This window comes from Emys orbicularis, chromosome 17, assembly GCF_028017835.1.
Source record: "Emys orbicularis isolate rEmyOrb1 chromosome 17, rEmyOrb1.hap1, whole genome shotgun sequence".
NCBI classification, from domain to species: Eukaryota; Metazoa; Chordata; order Testudines; family Emydidae; genus Emys; species Emys orbicularis.
This window is the reverse complement of record NC_088699.1, coordinates 6,485,139-6,496,501: the sequence shown is the minus strand read 5'-3', so window position 1 is coordinate 6,496,501 and position 11,363 is coordinate 6,485,139. Positions and strand designations below refer to the sequence as shown.

Sequence of the window (11,363 nt, the reverse complement as noted above, 5' to 3'; positions counted from 1 at the left end):
TGCCAGCACATGCAGTAAATCACAGGGCTCCCTTAACCACTGTAATTTTCAGATTGACCCTTTAATCCCAGATTGAATCGATTCCTAACCCTCTCAGTCGACCATTATATTAAAATAAACCCACACCACTCTCTAACCACCCATATTTCACGTTTTTCCAGCATGGGGAGGGCTCTCCTGCTCTTCACCAGCGGGGGTTCCCATTCCTGCGTGGGACTGGGAAAACCAGCGTTCAGTCCTCCTGCGGAAACCCCGAGTCTCCTCCCAGCGAGCCCCACTAATTCGGGGAAACACAGAATCGTGCACTGGAAATAGTTGGGCTAACGAGGAGCCCTGAGCAAAGGAGGAATAAACCTCTGCACTAATGCTAAGGGACACCTCGATCCAGGGAGCGGATGCCGACGTGAATTTGGTTTGGTTTTATTTGTAAGTGTCTAGGAAATCAATCCAGTCCTTGAGCAACAAGTCGGAGACAGGAACGATCAAATTCAAAGGGTCGATTTACTTTTTGCAGCCGGGCCTAGTTTAAAAGGGTATTTTTTTTAAATAATTAAAAATCCTCCTCTAGCCTTCTGTGTAACCCATCCCCACCATGTGCCAGCCACCCATCCCCAGCCCTCCAGGCGCCCCCCTGGCTTTGGGCTCCATTTCAGCCTGGGCTCTGCTCGGGGGCTGGGTGGGTGTCTTTAGAAAGTTGCCCACTGCGACAGGCGCAGCTCTGCCTGGTTTCATCACGCTGACGCTTCCGCTGGCCCAGCGTTAAAAGGCCATGAAGCCAGAGTCCCTTTGCAGGGGACCTCTCTGCCCTGGACAATGCGAGGAAGTGGGGGATCTTTGGAGAGCGGTCCAGCCCAGCCCGCTCTGTACCTGCTATGCCTGGAAAATGTGAGTGAGAGTCTTCCTAGAACTGGAGCTCAGGGTCAAGGCAACGGGGCCTGTTTGGGGTCAGACTGGAATTCGGGCAGGGGGGTCACTCATAAGAGAGAAAAGTGCAGCCTGGTCCGGGAGAGAGCTGGAAATACACTTTGATTTAAGCCCCAGAGCCACTTGTTGAGTCTTGTGAGGGATGGGGGGGGGGGCAGGCTGGTGGTGGTGGTGGTGGGGGGGGAAGCGGGTCTGGATGTGTTAGGGGTTGCTGGACTTGTTCCTGGAAGGGGGTGAGAGCCTCAGCTCGTCCCCCCGCCTTTAAACTCGTCCTGTTCCTCCTGCCCCAGGGCATGCGGGCCGAAGGCCCATCCGGCGGCTCAGCCGCCTGTACCGTGTGCTGGTTGGTGCCCTGAGCTGTTTGCATCCCGCTCCAGGGTTTCCCAGAGGCACTAATCTAAACCAGGACGTGCCTGGAGCCCCATCCCCACGAGCTGGGGAGCAGGCTCCGAGCAGTGGTGGCAGGGGCCCTGTCCCGGCTGGGGGCCGAGGTGCCCTGGACAGAAGGTGGCTGCTGGGCGGGGGAGGCGAGGCAGGGGCTGGGGGTGGGGGTGGGGGCAGTGGTTTGGGATATTCCCCCGCAGGAACAGGCTGGAATTGATCTCTTCAGGGCTGATTGACAGCAGCAACGTCAGCACCGCAGGGAAAGGGAGAGGGAGGGGGGGAGCGGGAGGGAGGCGAAAGGCCCCAAACTGGATCTTGATGGAACATTTTTTTCGAGAAGATCAAGGGCAAGTGAATCCGTGGAATGGGGACGGTGCCGCCGGCAGCAGCCAGTGAGCCCGAGCTCCCCTGAGTAGCCGAAGCGGAGCCCGAACCGAGCCCCGGGGGGGCTGCAGGATGCACCCCCCCTTTGGATGCTTTTAAGGCAGCAGCAGCCAAATTAAGGCGAAGTGTGAAGATCCCCCTCCCCCAGCCGCAGCCTGAGCCTCCTGCCCCCCGGCGATCAGTGTAAGTGCCCCGGACTCTCCCTGCAAAGATCCCAGCTGGGTCGGGGCCGGGGAGCAGCCGGACACCCAGGAGGTGTTCAAATCCCCCGCCCCCGGCAGCTGCTCCAGGCCCTTCCGTGCAGCAGGGCGAGAGGCGATTTGCCTGAGCCCTGGGGTGGGGGTGGGAGAAAGGGCCTTAGGCGCAGGTTGTTTGTAAGCGATCCTCGGCCAGCCCGGGGAACGGGGGGGGGGGGGAGCGGGGGGCTTGTCCTCTTGGGACTCCTTTAAACACCGAGCTCCCCTTTGCACCCCTTCGTGTCCGGCCGGATGCGCCCCCCCTGCCCACCGAGGGGCTCCCGTGAGCTCGGGCTCTGCGCTGCGAGGCGAGGGCCCTTTGGAGCCTTGTTTCTGCGCCGCTTTCCCCACTGCGCACTGGCCTTTCTGGGGCCCTTTTACCGTTAGATCTCGGCCCTGGCGACAGATGAGTTCAAGCCTCGAGCAGAGCTCGCTGGGCCCTTCTGAGGCGGCCCCTGGGTTGATTTTTCTCTGCGGAAAGGAATAAAAATTGCTGAACAGGTTAATGGGGGCGGCTGTTGGCTTGGCCAGCGTGATAAAAAAGCCAGCAGCAGCGAGCAGGGTTTCTATAGAGCCTCCGGGGGCGATGGGGTCTCAGTTACTTCGAATTGTTCCTCCAACCCCATCTCTAGCTGTACGTGTTCACTGATAAGTGACAAGAGAAAAGCCCCGAGGAGTGTTTTAGGCGCAGATTCTGGCCCTAAGGGAGGACTGAGGTCTGGTGTTGCTTGTAGCTGACATGAGGCGTGTGCGCTATTCTAATGACTAGTAATCAGGTGATTCTTTACCTCTAACCAGCTCTGCACAGGAAAAAACCAAACAATTACCCCGAGAACTAGAGTTGTGGAGGGGAATAAAGTCCCGGCACCAGCAGGCGTCTGATGACCGCCGGTTTCCCCCGAGGTTTGCAATACGCCGCTCACTCAACCCTACGGCTGCTAGCGAAGACGCGTTTTAATAGCGCTGGGAGCTTTTTCCTGGCCTGGCCAGGGGACGAGGCTCGCTGGCACGGGTACAAAGCGCTGTTTGGCCTCACGGCCTGTGTTTGTGTGTGCACGCAGGACCCGCAATCTGCAGCGTGGTGTACATTCAGTCAGTGCTGGGGGTACCCGAAGCAGGTTCAAATCCCCTGCGGTAAGACAAGCGGGGCAGAGATGTGGCTGTCGGGACGCAGGAGTGGGGTTTGTTGCTAGCCTGGGCTCCTCATGCGTTGAGAGCTTTGACATATTCCCAGGTGATTTGGTGGATGGAGACAGAGGGACCGGTACTTTTGACTACCGGGGGGGTCAGGCTGGAATGGGGGAAACTGCCCCAGCCCCACTGGAATAGAAAAACGAGCCTGTGTTATTTTAATACAAACGTAGCGCAACTCCATGGAGACAAATCCCCGCATATCGAGTTAATAGCTGCTTAGAAGCTGGTTCTGGGTTGAGAAATGTCCTTCCCCCTCCTAGTATATGTCCGTGGGGAGCTTCTTCTTGACAGACGGGCAAGAAGTGACTAGGTATCCGGGACTGTCTGGTATGCGCGTTTGGGTTTGTAGTGCGCATTGATTTAACCTGGCCTGGCTGCTTTCTCCCCTTCCCCGCAATTGTCTAGATACAACTCTTCTCCTTTAGCGGCATCCCCAGGTTCACAGAGCGCGGCTTCCAGTCTTGTCTTGCGCTCCAAAAAGCTGTACACAGGTTATCGACAAAGCGCTAATTTTCGCAGTTAAAAATCGCAGGATTTCTTGCCTACGAAAATAGCAGCCGTTTCGCTGTCATTCGTACAAGTTCCACATTTAAAATGCCTCGGCGCGCGAGGAATACAATCCCCCCTCCTTTCCATTCCTAGGTTTTGTGCAAAGGGGAGATCTATTTACTTATGAAGCTGTGGGTGCATTAATTCCTCCCCCCTGATATTTGAAGGGAGTTCAGTGCGTTGGGGGTTATGGATTCTCTGGCTGTGATTTGGAGAGTAGCAGAAATGCTGCAGGCTGTTCCCTGCCTGGTAGGATCCCTCCTGCTGCTGTGTCCCTGGGTTGCGAATTCCTACTTTTTGTTACAAGTTTGTGTCTCAGCGCTTGGAATCCATGGGACGGTGTTAAACGTTTGCAGATTGGTGAGGCATAAAACAGCAGATGAAGACTAGCTTGATGCTGTTACTGGCAATAATAAATAAATGGATCAGATTTATTTCCCGCGGGGCAAAACCGAGACCCCAAGACAGCAATGGGAAATAGGAAAGCGTTCAGTTGGGGGAAAGTTTCAATGATCAATGCAAAGGCTAGATTGGTTTATGGAAGGGGATTGCTTTCTAAAGTCGAGACCAAACCATATTTAAAATGCGAGCTCGCATCGTGTGTATTTAATTACAGACATTAAGTTTAAAGAACTGACTTGTTCCAAGTGTTGCCTGATCTATAAATTGTGTATTGCCTATTTTAGTTACTAATATAGTAATATTAACCTGTATGTATAGGCTACACAAGGTACATTTTAAATATACCCAGAAACCTTCCTTTGGATCTACGGAAATATTACCCACAAAAACTTGTGAATATCTAAAATGCGGTTCCAAGTTGCATGGACCCCTGATCTCCATGAAACTGTAACTGCAAATCCCAATAGGATCAAACTGTCCTGTTCAAAATACTCACTCACCAGACCGCTGGAGTTACTGGGGTTTGAGAATCCTACAGCCGATTGGCAGAAGCAAGTAGCAGAAATCTTTAAAGATTTCTACGGCGAGTAAATTCTCATCTCCTAGTTAAACAACTCATCCCAAAGAGCTAAAGTTACTCCCCGAAAAGAACCACGCCGGATTCATTTAAAAATCAGGTACCATTTCAGGCAAACATCGGTGCTTATGGCCCTGGCTGCACGATATTGACAAGACCTGGGTCTAAACACGCTGTTTGCTTGCTGTGCTTAGTATAATATTGTAAATGAAAAGTACATTTGCGCAGTAAAAGTCCGGGTTGATGCGCAGCAGCCTCGCTGGAGCTGTCAGGCCTTATCTTTATTGGCTTTTCCCAGTCTCTGTCCAAGTTTAAGAGCGGTCTCCTTTTATCTTAGTGAGCTTGCACTTAGAATGTTTACACAGGGCAACTTTTTGTTTTAGCATTATTACCAAGGTTAAAAAACTGACTGGAGACAGGAGATAAGTGGGTAATATTGCACTGAAGTAGGCTCTCAGGCCTAGAACCTGCTCAGATCACAGAGCAAAATAAAACGAACCAGCAAACCCTCTTCTAGGTGTTTTCCAGATCAATTGAAAATGAAGGCGAATTCCCCGGCAGATATTGCAAATAATTTCCGTGTAACAAATCGCTGCATAAATCCAATAAGATTGAATTTTGGGGGGGAAACGAGAAGAGAACTGAAAGACAATAACGCAATATGTTCACTGTAGCTATGTAAGTGAAAGCTTTTGTCAATCTATAATTTAAGAGACAGAGAGAAAACATCAAGGATCAAGTCCTGATCCCATGTACTTAATTGGGACCAAGATTTAGCCTCGATACTTAGTGGAAACTTTCCTACAAAGTAAATTTACTGTAACTGACCAGTAACGACTTTATTTGATGAAGAAAAGCGAATGCAGCTATTTGGGGGGTTGTTTAAAGGACATGTGAGAACTGTATAAGTTATTTTATTTTGTATATAACGCTTTCCAGCAGCAGCTAAAACATTGCTAATCGTACCAATAGGACTGAGACAAGGGAAACATTTGCTTTTTGGATCCATCAGTTGAACATTTTAATATCCAGGTGTTGCCCTTTTTAAAGTTAAAAAGAAAAAGCGAAGGAAAAACGACCGATATTTCCCCTAGTCGACAATCCTCGATTGTCCCATCAGAGCAGAACAAGCAGAAGGCAGTGCAGTTACAATTGTAGGCTCTAGTCAGGGCCTGGGCCGATTCCTGAGCCATATCTCCAAGGCGGGGGATACTCTTTATAACCGCTAAACTGATTTTTTAATCCCAACGTTTAATCCACAGCGAATTGGAAGAGTAAGTCTGAGTGCGCTGATGTTTGGTCACCCACCCATGCGTAGAAATATAATTCAGTCAAGATTTCTCCTGAGTTATGCTGTTACCAGCCTGGGAAACCCCAGGCCCTGATTGCTTATAAACCAGATCAGGAAAAGAATTAACAAAATGGGGCTCAAACCCAGGGCACCGCTCCAGTGGCAATGGGAATCAAAGCGGAGTTCAGCGTTGGGGGGAGGGGGTTGTTTCTTAAAGTCCTAAAGAAATAGCTAAAGGGAACCGTGACGTTTTCCCTGCTTGGGAAACACGAGGGCAGGTTTAGAAAATGCCCCCTCAAAAGTAACCGACCAGAACAACCGAGGAATCAGCGCCAGAATGCAGTGACCTGCCGCTCTGGGCACAAGCGGGTCTATGGGGATGTTTGTGTGACTGGGACAAAGCTCCAGCCTGGGCCAGCTGCGGATACTTGTGATTTTCCAGCTGCAAATTAGCTCTGCCCTTGACTTGACACCCAGGCGGCTGATTTTTCAGCAGATTTCAATTTGGCAAACAGGCCTGGGCTCACCAGACGCACCAGGGCCCAGTATAGGGGGGCGGCTGCAGGCGGGAGTCAAAGGACAGGTCTGACCTGCTAGGCAGAGCCGCTCATGTTAAACCGAAGCAAACCTGCGCATTCAGACAGCGGGGTCGGAAATGGGACCGGCGCCGTTTACACGGAGCCCGTTGGCTTGTCTCGGATTCGAGCCGGCTTGGCACTAACCACATGTGTCCCTGTCGAAAAGGAAATGCTCCAGGAGAAGGGCCTGTCTGAAACGGAAGAAGGGTTTCCAGCAGCCCAGGCACCTGGTCATGCCGAATCCACCGCGGGCTCCCCGGTTCTTGGAGTGGCAGGAATCAGCAGCACTCCGTTGAGCAGTCCGCAGGGCCAGGATCCGGAGCAGGTACGCACCCTGTTTACACAACACCCAGCACCTCCCCGCTGTGAATTGCATCCCTCCCCTGCTTGCCGGGCTCCCTTTCCACTCCCCTAACCTCTCCAGCTAGCACCCGCATCCCAAGTAGCTCATCATCCCCAACGCAATACATTTCCTGCTCCCCCGAGATCTTCTTGCACCCGGGGATTGAGGTTTCATGAAATTCTTTGCTCTAAACTTCCAGGGCTCTTACCCGAGTACTCCACAAGCGCTTTAGGGGAAAGAAGCCATAACAGAGAGAATTTACTGTCACTGCCACAGATGGCGGGATTTAAAAATGTTTCCATTTTTCTCCAGCTTGGTGTGTTTGTTTTGTTTTGTTTTGTTTTTGCTTCCCTTTTAACTTGCAAGCTCTCCCCGCTTGCTCTGGTTTTCTTTGGAAGGACGTGTTTAAAGTCTGCCACTCCGAAGAGTCTGTCTTTGCACAGTCTACCCAAAACGGCAGTTGCTGTTTGCAATCAATATTCAAGATCAAGAGTATCAGAGGGGTAGCCGGGTTAGTCCGGATCTGTAAAAAGCAACAGAGGGTCCTGTGGCACCTTTAAGACTAACAGATGTATTGGAGCATAAGCTTTCGTGGGTGAATGCCCACTTCGTCAGACGCAGATCAAGAGTGTATCCAAGCCATCCCGGTTATCCAGAGTTCTCAGCAATCGGGTTTCCTTTGGCAGGTCTTTCATTTTTGTCTAGATTTAGCTCATACCTTTTTGACCCACGGACCTTATTCATCTGCATTGCTACAGAAACATAATTATGACCACTCTGATTTCATATGCCAGATTATTGAGTGCCCCTGTACCTTTTTTGTAACCCCACTCCAAAAAATGTTATGCATCCTGAGATTTTTATACATTAATTAAATACAATTAAGCTCCTTATGCCAAAAAGGTCTGACTGTAAATTAGATTGCATTCAATCATGCCTTCTGATTGGCTAGGGGTATTTAGTGTGCTTTTTATAAAGTGTTGACAACTTTCCCATATCAGAATTATAACCTGTCAAGGGGGTGAGGAGGGGGGAAAAAGGAAGCAGAAATGTAAAACGATGTAGTTTGTATTTGCTGTTTAAGCTATTTAAAAAAAACCACCCTATACTGTGTAATCATAAATGCATCAAGTAATAGTATAATTATGCCTCGAGGCTTTTTAGCTCAATTTTCCTCTGTTTTTCTTCCAATCTCTGATCTCCAGCCAGGTGTTGGGAAGGGAAAATAGAACCGTGAAAAGAAACGTGAAATGTTGACAATTAGTGATAAGTTATAGAAAACTCTAATTTGTAATAGAAACCTCTCAAGATGCTCAGCGTCTCCTTCACAACACGAGCCAAGTACAGACGTGGGTTTGCTTAGAGCTGAAAAAGTGAGTGGGTCTCAGATGCACAGATGATTCCATCCTAGTTTCCTTGCCTTTAGATTTCACACACCAACGACTGAAGCTTAGTGGGGTTAGCAAATAACCATGGGATTTCAAGGAAGGATATGAACATCTAGAGTTTGATCCTCCGCCCATTCAAATCAAGGGGTAAAAGCTCCCATTGACTTAAATGGGGCAGGAGGAGGCATCTCGTGTTGAGTTCCTCTTACTTCAACCTCGCTATCAAATGATTTCCATGAACTCTGTTCTCATGTTCATCACTTTCCTTAAAAGGGAACAAACACCCAACCCTATCTTGTCTATATTTTACATATGTACCTACACACCTATTCTAAACTTCTTATATAGGCAGCTGAATAAATAGGTCAGGAGTTCTCTACTGAGAAATTATGTTCACTATAAGTGTGTGTGTCTATATAATAAGGGTTTTCATCTACTGGATCGCTTGTGCTCCACCTGAAATCAGTGGGAGTTTTGCTATTGATTACATTAGGAGCAGGCTTGGTCCCAGTATTTGTAACAGAACATGACAAAACGTTTTCAAGTCCTGGCGGTTTTGCTTTCAGTTTTTCTTGTTATTTACAAGGCTTTGACTAACCTGAATAGCACATATCCTATCTTATTTTTTTCTTGCGTTCTGGGCCTGATCCTGCTTCCACTGAAGTCAATGGCAAAACAAAATAAACAAAGAAATAAGTTATAATATTTGGGTTGCAGCTGGTTTGAACTGCAAGTTTTAGCATGTTGGGCTAGATTTTTTTTTAGTAAGTTTTTGGGAGAAAAACTAACTTTAAAAAATTGAAATAAAAATGAACATAAAGATGATACTGGAAAAATGTTTCAGCAACACAATTATTCTGTTCTTACATTACATATGCATTATTATTTTTCTGGTGGATGCATTTATCTTATAGTTGTATTAGAATCTCCTTTTACAGTTCATTACTTGGATAATTAAGATTTGTAAAACACTTTAAAGATAACAAGCACTTTTTTTATCTGTAGTTCTGTAATCTCTACTTTCAAGGAAATACTCAATGAAGCAATGTAGGAGTAATATAAAAATAATCTAACCACTGATAAAACTGGATTATCCGAAGTGTTTTTACATGGGACTGATCATATGAGAGTTTGTCTGCCTGGGGAGATATTCCAGAATAGCTAATTCCTGATTTTATTCTGGAAGAAGAGTGTCTACAGGTGGAGTTAGTCCCTTATTCCAAATTCTCAATCCACTTTGGAAATGGATTCCACACATGGAGTTAATTGGAATAGTTAAACTGTTTTCCGTTCACACATTTCTTTCTTCTGGATTAATTTTCATGTATAGACAAACCCTGAGTATTGTTAATTGTGTAAGTAGTTGCTGGATCGGACTGAGGCCCATAGTGTACAATGAGAGAGCCAAGGACACTGCAGGAGAATAATATATTATGTATACCCATCATATCATTTATTATCAATCTTGTTATAAAAATCACAATCTATTAAATAACTTGCTAGGCTGGTGGGATGGTGGTGCAAAGAACAATCCATGTAACTCTTTCTCCTAATTTTAAAACGGTCTATTCTGAATAATGGGGGAAAAAGTTGATTCCTTTTGACCTGAATGTTCTGCATTTTGCTCATATAAGAGTGAGTTACCACCCTGGCAATTGCTGGCTTTTTATCAGCTAATTTAAAATATGCACTTAACAGGTAAACATTTTCCTACAGAACTCCACCCTTTGCTGCTGCTTTCCCCCGCTACATTACCAGAACATCCTAGAGCAAAGTACCATTCTGCATTTAATTTTATTTTTTTGAGGACAAGTATTTTTCTCGCCTTGAACTGAGCAGACAGATAAAAGGTTGGATTTTTTTCCCTTTTGCTTTTACCTGTCCCTCATCTTAAAAGGTGGAGCTTTACCTACTGATACACAGTTATATTTGATCATCTCAACAACACTTAGAGCCGGTACTCAGAAGTCTTTTGTTGTTTTTTTTAAATCTATTTGGCTGCAGTATCCTCACTGGATATGAAGCATTCTGCAATTAAAATTGATTCAGTTTGTTTCTCTCATTTTTTGGCAATAGGCAGTGGAATCTTTAGGGCCTGCTTCTGCGCCCAGTGCAGCCAGTCCTGGTTTTGCCTTTCTTGTCCAAAGAACATCAGCTCGCAGCTTTGCTTTGAGGGGAGAAATCACAGACTGAGAGTCCTTTTGATGATGGTGATTTTGTTTTTGTTGTTTTGATTCTTTTTAGACAATAGAAAACATCAAAGTCTATCTCCACGAGAAGGAACTATGGAAGAAGTTTCATGAAGCTGGCACCGAAATGATAATAACCAAAGCAGGCAGGTTGGTGAAAATGCATTTCACATCCTTAAAGTCTCTATTCTATATTAAATGTCACAATTTGCCCCTAGCGGAATCCTTCTAAGCGGGGGGAGGGGAGAGATCTACTGCAAATGATTGAATTTTAAGAAATTAGGTCTTGATTTAAGACTTCTATAGGATTAGTCACATACTGAAAGTTATGCACCCACATTGGCACTTTGCTGAATATGGTCAGAAGTGAGCACGCAATATAAGAAAAGCAAGTATATTGTCTTGGACGATATACTCTGGTCACCTGATAAGTCTAGTTTAGTTTTAATTCTCTATGCTAATATTTCCTTTGATTATTTGTGTTTCTAAGACCGTCAGGACCATAGTGATGTCAGTTCTATACGTGACAGTAATTCCTTCGTGAGCGAGAGATTACCTACTGTGTATAGACTAGTAATGCTCTGTGGTACACTTGTGGAAGTAATAAAATCTTCGTAAACTGAGACCTTGTTATAAACGCTGGTATCAAACCTTTGTTGAGTGGAGGGTTGAAGCTCCCATTTTGTGTGTGCGGGCAGAGCCGTCCCTTGGCTAGGGCGAATTGGGGCAACCACTCCAGGCCCCGTGCTTTGGGGGGCTGGTGCGATTGGCCAGCACGGTCGGTCCCAGAAGAGATGAATCTGTCACTTCTGCCCCACACCCCTCTAGCGACAGCCCTGTGTGTGGGGACTGGCCAGGTGTGAGTTTGCTCGCCATCCCTTTGCATTAAATGCTATTCACGTGTCCGTAAGCTCGATTCATGTT

The 11,363-nt window shown here is 47.2% G+C and overlaps 1 protein-coding gene across 1 annotated transcript in view; it reads left to right on the top strand.

Moving 5' to 3' along the window:
* Positions 1-813: 813 nt before the first annotated feature.
* TBX4 (T-box transcription factor 4) overlaps positions 814-11,363 on the top strand; it is a 57,405-nt gene continuing 46,855 nt past the window's right edge. The window contains exons 1-3 of the mRNA XM_065418381.1: positions 814-885; positions 6,686-6,844; positions 10,495-10,589. Of these exons, the coding sequence (XP_065274453.1) occupies positions 814-885; positions 6,686-6,844; positions 10,495-10,589 (326 nt within the window). The remainder of the gene's footprint in view (positions 886-6,685; positions 6,845-10,494; positions 10,590-11,363) is intronic.